Source organism: Bactrocera oleae, chromosome 4 (genome assembly GCF_042242935.1).
Source record: "Bactrocera oleae isolate idBacOlea1 chromosome 4, idBacOlea1, whole genome shotgun sequence".
NCBI lineage: Eukaryota > Metazoa > Arthropoda > Insecta > Diptera > Tephritidae > Bactrocera > Bactrocera oleae.
Window position 1 is genome coordinate 4,454,238 of NC_091538.1, and position 12,790 is coordinate 4,467,027.

At 34.1% G+C, this 12,790-nt stretch overlaps 1 protein-coding gene across 1 annotated transcript; it reads left to right on the forward strand.

The window, feature by feature from the left end:
• The first annotated feature begins 9,307 nt into the window (after nt 1–9,307).
• On the forward strand, nt 9,308–10,403 carry LOC106626721 (angiopoietin-related protein 7). The gene is made up of 2 exons (XM_014246532.3): nt 9,308–9,413; nt 9,499–10,403. The coding sequence occupies exons 1-2, from the start codon at nt 9,363–9,365 to the stop codon at nt 10,072–10,074; spliced, it is 627 nt and encodes a 208-aa protein (XP_014102007.2). The 5' UTR covers nt 9,308–9,362; the 3' UTR covers nt 10,075–10,403.
• Nucleotides 10,404–12,790: the final 2,387 nt, after the last annotated feature.

The window sequence follows — 12,790 nt, forward strand, 5'->3', positions numbered from 1 at the left end:
GAGTTTTGTGTGGAATTCATTCGCTATGTTGAAAATGCTACGCTAATTGACATGATTCGCATATTTCAGAGAAGTTTTCATGGAAATTTGTAGTTTGATGTTGAAAATTGAGCTCACCAAGCTTCGAAAATTACTATTTTTGAAATTTCGCAGACATTGCAATAAAATTTCGATTTTGGAAATGACAAACGTGCAGTTTTAAAAGCACTTAATTAAGTTTATAATTGGCGTTTTGTTTTTATTTTTATTCTAAACTTTTATTTTGCACTTAAACATATGCGTGTAATCTAATGAACGATAGGCAGAGCAATCGTGCATTGAAGCACAAAGCTATAAAAGCTATTTTTAGGGTGGTTAATTTTTATAATATTACAACAAAAGTAATATAAAATGAAATAACGTAAAATAAAACAAAATAAAATAAAATTAAAGTAATTTAAAATAAATTTAAATAAAATAATATAAAACATATAAAAAAAATAACACAAAAAAAAAAAGATAACATAATATGAAATAAAATAAAACAAATAAAAAAAAATAATATATATATAATATAATAAAATTAAATTAAAATAAATTATATTAAAACAAAATTAAAGAAAATAAGGATAAAATAAAATCAAAATAAAATAAATTAAAATAACGTAAAATAAAATATAATAAAATAAAGCAAATTAAAAAAAATTTATGAAACAAAAAAATAAGATAAAATAAAACAAAATAATATATAATAAAATAAAATAAAATATATTAAAACAAAATTGGATAAAATTTAAATAAAACAAAATCAAAATAAAATAAAGTAGAATAAAATAAAATAAGATATAATAAAATAAATAATGAAAAATAAATGACCTTTGTGACAAGCCTAAACACTCCTTAAGGGCTTATCTAGTTAAATTATCATTTTGTCTTCTGCATACCTTCGCAACTGTAAAAAATAAAAATGAAAAGTTATACTCTAAAAACTGACCCACCCTAGTCTTAAAATCATTATTTCTAATACGCATTTATTTTGCTTATTTTTGTTGCGCGTTGCTTTTTAACATTTCCATTTTAATAGCTGGTGAATGGTTTCATTTTCGATTTTAATTTTTCAAAATCAAATTTATAACATAATAGCATAATTAATGAAAATTGGCATAACGCATTTAGAATGCGTCGACAATACGCGATTATTTTGGTTATAACAGCGAAATATATGCACGAGAGCTTTGATATAACGTTTATGTTCTATTTAAATATGTATATATATAGTATAAAACACATTGCTCGCTTTTGGTAAAATATTGCAACGCTTGATACCAAAATTTCGGCAACTTGTCAACTCTATATGAGTTTTGAAGTAATACAATAGCATAGGTATAGTGAGAGTATCCAGGGGCAGGCGGTGCAATTGGACTTCAACCAAATTAAAATCATAACTAATAGAAAATGCTTTTTATGAGGATGTTCAAGTCTGCGAATAGATTCCTGAGTCACAAAATATTTATAAGAAACAACTGCAGTTTTTCTAGAGCCTAATATATTCTGTGAAATCGAGTTAAGAACTTTAAGAACCGAAGTTGTTTTACTTTATCGCATTTTTATTCATTTTAAAATGAAAAACTTGAAATACATAAAAAAAATCCGAAGCTTTCACTACAACTCGATTAAATTTCTAATTATTTAATACACTTCAACTGAGTTCTGCTCTTCGGTGAGCATCAAGTATAAAAGCAGGGATCAGCACTAAGCCATATGAGCTTAGCCAATTTCGCTTCGTGTTTATACACGTATGCATGTGTGTGTGTGCACCAAGTTTGTTTGTCTGCTTGTTAGCGAAAGCATATTCCGCGAATGCAACATAAGTGCAGCTTTACCAACTCGCAAACAATATACGTGCAGTTATGTGTATTTCCATACAAATTCGTCGCTACACACACCATCGCACATACACATACACTTCAATTTGTGTATATCCCCACTTTGACATGGCGGTTAGCCAACATCGCATCCGCTATTCACCATTCACAACTCAGAGTTAAGCAGCAGCAATTTTGCGATTTCTATGCTGAGCAAAAAGTATGCGGCACACACCGTCGCACATGTCACTGCATGCCTGTGTGTGCATGTGAGACCACCGTCGCTTGCACTGACTACGTACGCTTCTACAATAAGGATATTTAAGTTCGAAAACGTGGTCTGCGGCACCACAAAAGGATTAGTACAGATCTCTACATACACACACATGCACAAATTTACTAAACGCATACGTAGATATGTGTGCGTGTAGCCATAGTTAAGTCGTGAATAGACAACAATGCATTATGAGTTAGTCCCAATGTAGGGAGCGGCATGATAGAGTTTTAGAGCGGATATGAATGTTGTCGTGCCCACATACACGCATACACACATTCTCGCATCTGTACACATTCAAATACATGCGTATATGTGTATGTGCGTGCATTTAGCTATCAGTTGTAGACGAAGTGCTTTTGGTGGTATTTTTCTGTGGCCTTAGCATTTGTCGCAAATTCATTTCGCACACATATGTATCGACATTCACACACTTGCTTATAGTATATAGATATATTTAAAGTGATTTACGATGTTTTTGCTCAGCATCACTGAATAAACAGTGACATTTGGCACTTTCACTTATTTTGTGTCGAGCATTCTTCCAACTGCTACGGTTTAGCGTTAATTTTAGCGACTTTATTGCAGAGCTCAATTGGTTTTTTTGAAATTTTGAGCAAATCGCGCTCTATGAATCTATCGAAAAGTGTAGTTTAAGCTTATTAAAACGCCATGGTAAAATTACCTGTTCCTGGAAAATTTCAAGGCACTCTTAAGGCTCCTTAGAGATTAACTAGTACACTCTTTGGAACTAAAGTTCTTCTTCAAATCGGTTCAAATTGTAGTTGAATACAATTTTTCTCAATAAATACTCGTATCTAGAAGCAAAATCAAAATACTATAGAACACTCTCTGAAATTCGCTCTGCATCTATATGCATAAGTGGGTTAATACACTTTACCAAATGGTTACTGTTAGCACACTAGTATATGAGTTTAATTCAGGCACTAATTTTGGTCAGTCAGCACTGCTCAATAGGCAAAGCTACCTATAACATGCATCTATTTGTCAATGTATGTGTGCTTAACTGCTACAAAGTTTATATTGTTGCCACATTAAAGCGAATTATTACGATATAAAACGATCAGCTAAGTTAGACCTATATACTTGCATTGTCAGCACATATATGCACACACTCACATGCATATCTCTAACGGCTTGCAAGCCTTCATTGCATTCTAACAAATACCAACTGCTGCTGCGCCTAAATTTATACTATGTAATTATAATTGCGGTTTGCAACAACATAAACAAGCCGGTGCCAATGTTCGCCTGAAATTTGCTAGCTTAATAGCTTAGCTGCCTAGTTGCTTTAGCCTGCCTGCGTGAACCATTTTGGTAGCATGGTGTATTGTGTTTATTGCTTTTGCGGTTGCCACATTTGATTGGATGGCATTGGCAGTACAGGTGTGTATTGGTGGTCTATAAAGTTAACTGCCAATGTATGAAATTTAAATGCACACATGCATGCATACTTATACACATGCAAGTTTGTCTGCCTGTGTTTATGCTTTGCATTTGCACCTCTGAGTTGCATAGAAGTTTGTGTGTGTGCTTTTTTAGTGGGGCCAAATTAATTTCCTAGTTTGTAACACATTTTGCGGTAATTAATACACTTTATATGTTTATATGTGTTATTTAGTTTACGAATTTATAGTAGGGGGTAGAAAAAACGATATTGAGAGAAATCAGCTGCAGGTGTGCTTGGTAAGGCTGGCATTAAGCTCTACTCTATGCTACCGGCTATGCTCATATTGAAAGCTTCAACTTGAGTAGAACTATTCAATGAAGAGAATTTCAAATAATTTGTAGTGTCATGCTTGTGGAAGCTATTTGGATACATGTTTAATGCTAAACTTTCAAAATAATTTGTGTTGTTATGGTGACCGGTGGCTATTCGTTTCCATATATGCGCACTGTCATATATTTAATGCAATTTAATTCTTATTTAGATAATTGTAGCCTAAAGTGGCCACTTTGTTGCAGCAATAAATATATGCTACTTCAACTTTGGATGGCATTAAGTGCTGATATAATTTATATTGATAGCATTAGTATTTTGTAGGATATTTTGGTGGGCTTCACCTTTGGAAAGACCAATTTATATAGGTTACTATTTTCATTTAAATAAGCGCTAATGCATCACATTTGAAATTGCAACTAATAGGAAATCATAACAAAATAAAATGGAAGACCACTTTCCTAAACAGTATATCAACTAGATATTGTCTTTTACCGAAGTCTAGCATAGCTAATGTTGGAATTCCTTTTTTCATTTTACTTATTTTCACGACATTTTAACTATGCGCCAAAATGTAGGCAACGGTTTATTTTACATCATGTAATATAATTAAATTGCTATATTTCTGAACTTTCAGCCAAAATGTAGGCAATGATACCTGCGTAAGGGTGCTATACTCATTAACCACATTTTGTGTAAACAATTTTTTGAGTTTGAGTACATATATTTTTTTTTAAATTTTTCAAAAATTATATTTTCCAAAGTTATTATTTTCTGAAAAATGGTTTCGAAGTGTCGCATAAAACTGAAATGTGTCATTCAAATGCATTATAAAAGATTCAAAAAGTATTAATATTACGTAAAATTCAATTAATACCGAAATCATAAAGTTTTAAGTATTTAATTTCATATAATATTCGAAAACAAAGTTTTTAAGGTTTCTAGATTCAGAGAACACAACTTTCGACTCTGATGCTTATTTTATGTAGAATAGCCAGATAACATCTGCTATATGTGGTTCGAATATTTAATTCTATGAATATATTCAGCGTTATTCACAGTGAAATTACATTTTTGCGAAGCATACCATTAGGCTGATGTACAAATTTGCCCAGTTTCGTACAAGCAAAATAAACGAAGTCATAAATTCGCTCCAATCGAAGTAATGTATTGCAGAAAAAATGCGATCTTAAAATTCCAGTCACATGTTGCATGCGAATTTTCTTTATAAGATTCCATTAATTTTGATGGCCGAATGTTTTGGCGCAATGAAGTGGAGTGTCAGCGAACAGCCGTTGAACGACAGTATGCTGAAATTGGCAACCACTGTAAGCGACTGGGTTGCTGCAGTTAAATGCCACGCGAAATTGCAAATAATGAAGAGTCCTAAAAAATCACATTAAATATGCATTAATGTATGCATGAAGCGGCGCTGATAGCCATCACAGCGCTATGATAGGCAAAAAATGTAATGAATACAGATAAAGAAAGCATAAAACAGAAAGCAGCTTGCCAAGAAATAGCAAATAGCAAGTAGACATTTGTTATGCACAAACAATAGCATATAAAATCTGCAAATTTGCTGCCGCTCATATTGTTGCACGCATTTAATATATATTTATAGCGGATTGGGTGTGCGCATATGGCAAGCAAATGCATGCGCTGGAAATGTCGCGAGTTTGCATTGTTGCACGCACACATGCATTAAAGTATAATCTTTATATATTTGTATATAACAGATATTCTTTGAGGCTTTCGATTTTGCTCCAATTTGTATGCTAAAAAGCAATTCGTTTAAACAAATGATAATAAAATTTATTTTAGATAACTGTATTAGAATATAAAACAAAATGTCAGCAAAGTGGGGAGAGTATGTGATCAGAAAATCTCATGCATATGATTAACAGATATAAAGATATAATAATATATTTATATTATATTTATATATGCATATAGATTACCAAACTTTTATACAAATCGAAATCTATGCGGTCACTAAAGCTTTACTCAGAAGTGTCTTAATGATATTGCAAGCAATTATTAGGTGTTATTTGCGAATCTGATATAATGATTGAACCTCCATAAAATGTTAAATAAAAAAATTTTAGCTGCCTAAAAGTAGAAAAAAAATGCCAGACATTTAGAAAAATAACGCATGACTTTGCGGTCGGTGTCACTGTGGTAAATTCTAAGGGGAACTTAATTTTTGATAAAGCAGCTATAGATTTTGCATACAATACTCACACATGTATACATATTAGGATGGAGCAAAAAAAAAATTTCTTTCCCTTTTTTTTCGCCCGATATTTGGAAGCATTTTTTGTAGTTTTTAGAAGCCGTTTTTTATAAATAAATTACAAATTTATCATACCGGCCGTATCCGTGGTTTACTACAAGTATATAGGTGATTTCAAGGGCTAAAGTGCAAAAAATGCAAAAAGGTGAGTGCGCAAATGAAACAAATATTCATGGCTTTTTTTTTTGCTTAGCCTGAGGTTAAAATTTGTAGATTATAAAAAAAAATTGTTTGCTCCACCCGAATACATATATTCGAATTACAAAACAAAAAGAGCAGCCACTACTGCAAGTCGTGACTATCTTCAATTGGTTTTGGCTTACTAAACAATGCAAAAAATGTACAAAAGCAGGGGAGAACACAAGCACACCCACACCTCTCTCATATCATCCAACTATTGTAGTAGCGAGTCTGCTTCTTGTAAACTGCTATAAAACGTCCATTTCATAGGCATTTCAAGTGACATATCTCACATGTTTGCGGCTTAAGGCGATTTGTCGGTCGTCTGTTGGGGTGCAGCTGTTGGTAAGCGATAGGTGTAATGGAGTGCTGCTCCAGATTTCAAATATCCACCACAACATCGCACTTTTGGGGGGAACAGATCAAAGCGTAAGGCAGCAGCAATATTTACTAGTAATGGAAAATAAGCGTGTCAAGGCAGCCACCACCGGCGCATGCCGAAGCTTAAAGAAATGGCGTGCAATAAACACATATATGTATACCGTTAGAGAACAGACATTTCTACATAAATACCTTTTTGGTGTAGTTATAATGAATTGGATTTTGATATCTAAATTAAATCTTAGCGACGAAGGCATTATGGAACAGAGATAAGCGCACAGCTGCTCTGCAGTTGGGGTTGCATGTGTATGTGTGCATGTCTGTGCATGCTGGCTTTCGCGCACAAAAAGGTAGCCACCACCAAGAAATATGCTGCAACATATATATATATATATATAGGTTAGCTGGTGTGCGTCTGCAAAAGAATGCACTAACAACATTTGTGCGTATGTATATGCAATGGGATGCTTATCAGCCTAAAGGTATGCTATTACACTGCAACAAGGCCGATCCATTGCGGCAGAAATTGAAATCGATTTGCGCCAATGCGTCGTGTAGCAATGCAGGAGGGTCACCAATTTCCGGCGGAAATGTTGCTGCGGCCGCATCTGGTAAGGCTAACGCTAGTTAGCTTGCGTTGGTATTATCAGCAGGCAAAGCTGCGTGTATTGTCTGCAAATGCAAGTGGTAAATACTTGAGCTTACACAGTCACTCTACAACAAATTTGGGTGGTTGTTTTCAGGTCCACACTCGCATATTTTTACGACTTCTTATCAAGCGTCCATATGTCTTGCTTGCTATTTTGTCGGTGCTTTAAGTTATATATGTGTGTGTGTGTGTGCGTATGTATGTAAGCATGCAAGCGATACTCGTATTACCACCGAACCCATCAAAATTTGATTGCCTTTTTTTACACACACACACATCATGCGCCGCTTATCAACACAGATTGACGCATTGCCGTTATGTTGTCATTATTGTGATATGCATGCGCTCTTGCAGCCTCGTACTCGTACATATATCTTCAGCACATTTATCTGTCCATTTTTACATGTGTTTGCTTGTGTGTATGACAGTTATTTGAAATTTCATCTTTCGCGCGAGTGACAGGCACATAATTGAAGTTGTCAATTGCCGTATTCGAAAACATTTGATGCGGCGACGATTGTATGACGTCGTTGGCAATAGATATAATGCACTTATTTTTGTATGTTTGTGCATTTCTGGCAGTATTTGATTTCAGTAGTTATAGATTTGATGACATTTTAAAAGTGAAAAAAAAGAATTGTTCATAAAAACGGTTGCATATTTTAAGGCGATATACAGGGTGTGTATTGTATTTATTTTACTAACCGAGGACAGTTTTTACAGTCTTTTGTAGGCGTCTTTAAAATTATATGAAACTCCATTCTATATATTTCCAAAAAATGTATCACAACATTGTAGAATCCTGTTTTCAAATAATAACTAAATATTTTTACCCTCAACGGGATATATATTATGTTTGCCACGATATTTGTAACATCCAATAGCAAACAGCGGAGACCCCAGAAATCTACAAAGTATATATATTTAAATGATCAAAGTGACAAGCTGAATCGATTTAGCCATGTCCGTCTGTCCGCCTGTATATACGCGAGCTAGTCTCTCAGTTTTTGAGATATGGCACTGAAATTCGCGCATGTTTTTCTCTCACCAAGAAGCTGCTCGTTTCTCGGAACCACCGATATTAGACCAGTATAAAATATAGCTGCCATACACACTGAATGATCGGAATAAAGTGCTTGTATAGAAAACTTTTTTATTTGGGTAAATATTTTCACGAAATTTTGCATAGATTATTGTTTAATGCAATGATGTATTCTCCGAAGAAATTGTTCAGATCGAACTATTATAGCTAATAACTGGCATACTTACCTCAAGTCCTTGCATGAGAAACTTTTTTATTTGAGATGATATCTTCACGAAATTTGGCATAGATCTTAAACCAACGCAATGCTATAACCTTCGTTGAAATTGTTCAGATCGGACAACTATAGCATATAGCTGCCATACAAACTGGCCGTTCAAATTGAAGTCCTTATAAACTTTTTATATGAGAAGTTATCGTGACGAAATTTTAGATTATTATATCAGGTGTCGTTGCAATTGCCGAAAATACCATATTGTTCAGATCGTACTATTTGAACATATAGCTGCCATGTAAGCTGACTGAACAAAATCAATATCTTTTTACACGTTTTAACGTTATAAAAAATACACTTGTGAAGGGTATTATAGTTTTAGTACAGCCGAATTTTACGTTTTTTCTTGCTTGGACCACTGAAAAATACACGCAGTTGTAAATAAGATGCATAATTGAATTCGCTATAGTTGTGATAAAAACTTTAACCCTGTATGATAGCAAATACTTTGAGTTCTGTCCATATCTAAAATTTTAAAAATATAAAACTAGAATCTATATTAACATTTATATGACCCTAATGTTGCTTTAGATTCACGGCAATTAGAACGTAACAAATTACAATTTTTACAATACAATTCTATACTTTATGGAGAAAAGTTAAATATTTGGTGTCTCAGTCGATTTTCAAACTTATAATTATTAGCTACGTCGCATATATTTTACTAAAAACTCATAAGAAATGTTCATTCTTATGTTAGTTTGTTTGTTGGCAACAAATTCACTGAAAGCTGTGAGTATTAGTACTGTTTTAGAAATCTTTCTCCTTACAAATATTCACAATACTCTCCTACACATAATATTCGTCTCGTGGTCAGTCAGCGCAACCGCTTGCCAGCGACTGCACGACCCTAACCACTGGCCGCACCATCGAAATATTGCAAATGCCCACACAGGCTGGCGTTGATATCTTCGAGGTCTACTGTGAGCTGGGCGATCTCGATGAAAAACCTTGGTTGGTCATCTTCTTACGTAAAGAGCCCAAATATGAGTATGGCAGGTGGCTGGACTATACACAGGGTTACCATACGCTTAGCGGTAATTATTTCATCGGCCTGCAACGACTGTACACAATCACAAATCGACAGCCGCACGAGCTAAAGGTGCAGCTCACACAGAGAAACGGTATGCAGCATTATATGCACATTGAGCACTTCGCCATCTCGAATGAGACCAGCATTTATGGTGTTTCTTCATCGGGTGCATATGTGGGTACCATGCCAATCGTGGAACCCGCCGATTGGTTACCTTGGCGTACGCAGTCTTTTGAAATGACAACACGTATGAAAATCAGTATTAGACCAGCGGAACGTGCATACAAGCGAAAATCAAAATATTTTGTAAAAATCAAGCGTCGAGGCAAAGCTTTAAGCAGCGTCGCGCAGGCGAGGTAAAAAAGAAATGTAGGCAAATAAAACATTAAAGCAAATTACTGCTCATTCGAGCTGATAAATGATCAACAATCAAGTGTAACAGGGTAACACAATTTTGGCTGAAATCGATACGAATTTATTCGAGTAAATATGTATTGTATATAGACCTTAGATATACTTGCATGTATGTATGTATGTGTGGTTAGTTGAATAGTTGAATATGTGTCAGTGTGTCTCCATTGTTCTGTCCGGTCGATCGATGAATGTGTAAATCGGACGAAAGGAGCAAAAAGAAAATTGCTGGCGTTTGTCAATAAACGGAAGTGGCTTATAATATATAACGGCAACACGTATGTTTGTTTGTTTGTGAATACGTATATATATAGTATATACTACTACTATGGTTGAAAACGGACTAAAACAAGTTTATTTTTTGTTTTGCTGTGTGCGGTGTCGGGCGCAGCAAAACAAACCGCTATAGCGGTGTGAGTGTAACAGGAAATGGCAGCGGTATATTTTGTGCTTTTGCTTATTCAGACATGTGTATATGTGTTAGAATAAAAGCAACAAAATGAGAGATTTATCACCGAAAATACAAAACAAATGCCGCTGGTATGAATAATAAATCACTTGTGAAAGAAAAATAGCGTTAAATAAAGTGTGCCTCCAAATATGTTGTATAAATGGATAGGCATACATATAAGCATGTGGATGTGTGTGTGCAAAATTAAAGCGCGTTTGTCTAAAATAAATAAAACTGTTACGCATTTCTTTGTACTTTTATATCATATTTCCTATAGGTAATATTCGTGTGCATAAAAAAATAATTGTAAACTAAATAATTTCTAGGGACAATGTCCTCTAAGAACGCCTAACTTTAATTTTTTAACCTTTCTAGCGTTCAGATTGTAATTACACGCTCATGTTAATTTTTTTAAAACTGAGAAAGCTTGAGAGTGAATTATTTTAACCCAAAGTGGGTTTGCTGCCAACAGGAAAGTTTTATACATAAGATGATATTTATATATTTTGAAAGATTTTTACTTCCAAAACATCATGAGCCCCTAGCCACTCATAAACCTGCTACTAGTTCCTCTGATAGTGCTTCCATCCTCTGCATATGGTCCCATGTCGATTGCCGGCGGATAACCGTCGACTTCTCGACCTTTCACTTCGCAAATATGTTCGATATCGGCGATTCTGACAAATGAGCTTTTCAGATCGTGCCTCAGACCCTTTATCGTTACCCCGGATGCATCAACTCGTATGCGATCTGCACGATATACCATTTCTCTTATTAAAATTTTATTCTCTAGTCGAATATAATTTTAATTTATTAATTTAAGAATTTCATTTTAGTTTAATATTTTAGCGACAAATTTGTATTCTTTCAAGCAATCAATATCATTTACTTTCTCCAGAAACAGAAATAATAAATGGGTGGCTTATAATCCTTTTTAATTTTTTTTTATTTTTTTATTTTTTTTTATGATTTATCTTACTTTAGGCTCAACATCTATCCAACAAAGTAATGCCATTTAGGAAATGTGCACCTCATTAGTAAAAACGTAGATATGTTTGAATGCATGTCATATATATTTTTTTGACTCCTCCCAGCCATCTGGCACTAGTTGTCACTTTTTGCTTTCCTCCACAATTTTCTCAATCGAATTAGTCGAACAAATTACACTGTCTTATGACAACTGCCGCTGTTGCAACACTAATTTTTGGTAATAAACAAACAGTTGGCTATCAGTTATTATTGGCCATTATTGCATGGTTGTATCATTAAATGTGCTAATTAATTTATGAAACATACACAACAAAAAGAAGTGAGCATGCGGACGGCTGTGCAATATTTGGTAAAACACAATTAACAAATTAGATGGAGACATTTGATAGCGCAGCGGGACATAATAAACGAGCGGCAATGAGACAAACAGAGAGCAACTTTATTTGCTACACATCTAAATGAATATATATACATATGTATATATAAATGTTTGTGTGTGTATATGTATGCAAGGCAGGACGAAGTCAGTGAGACACACAATTGAACAGCAGAGCCTTTAGCACACGCCAATGCAGCATAAAATCGACGAAAAAAGGTGCAAAATGCAACGAAGTGTGGAAAGCTGTTTGTGTATGTGTGTGTGTAATTTTTAGTATTGCTGTATTTTGAGAGACAGCGATGGCTTGTCATATTTATAAATATGTAGATATGAATACTTAATATGCATGGCTGGAGGTTCTACCTTCAGCTAGATGTTTATCAGTGTGTGTGCAACTAATATTTATGACACTTTTATTGCCGTAAATTAAGTTGTAGAAAGTGACAGCCGGTACAAAAAAATAATAAAATATGAAACATTTGAGTTTCGCTGCATGCCACGATGACTCAGTCGTTAAGCCACACATAGAGTACGTGCGACATGCAACATGCTGCGCTTTTTTGGTGAAAGTGACTAACGAAATTAATGAGTTGTAAATGACTTTTGACTGGCAACAGGCTAACTGTGCATCTACATACAAGTATATGCTTTTTTTTCGAGGATTATTTTGAAAGAAAAGAGAATTCTGTATTTTTCAAGATTTTATTATATAATTTGAAATTATATAACTTGCTTAAAAGTTATATAACAGCATCGAAATATCGCTTTATGTCCCTTGATGGCCAAGAAAAGTAATTCGAAGAACTCTGTTAACTTTTTAAAACTTTTCAGCAATCAATCGGATC

Excerpts from the sequence above, each read along its gene's own strand:
- LOC106626721 (XM_014246532.3), top strand. The coding sequence starts at position 9,363 with ATGTTCATTCTTATGTTAGTTTGTTTGTTGGCAACAAATTCACTGAAA. Across the intron at positions 9,414-9,498 it reads CAACAAATTCACTGAAAGCT|TCAGCGCAACCGCTTGCCAG; the intron begins GTGAGTATTAGT and ends TCTCGTGGTCAG.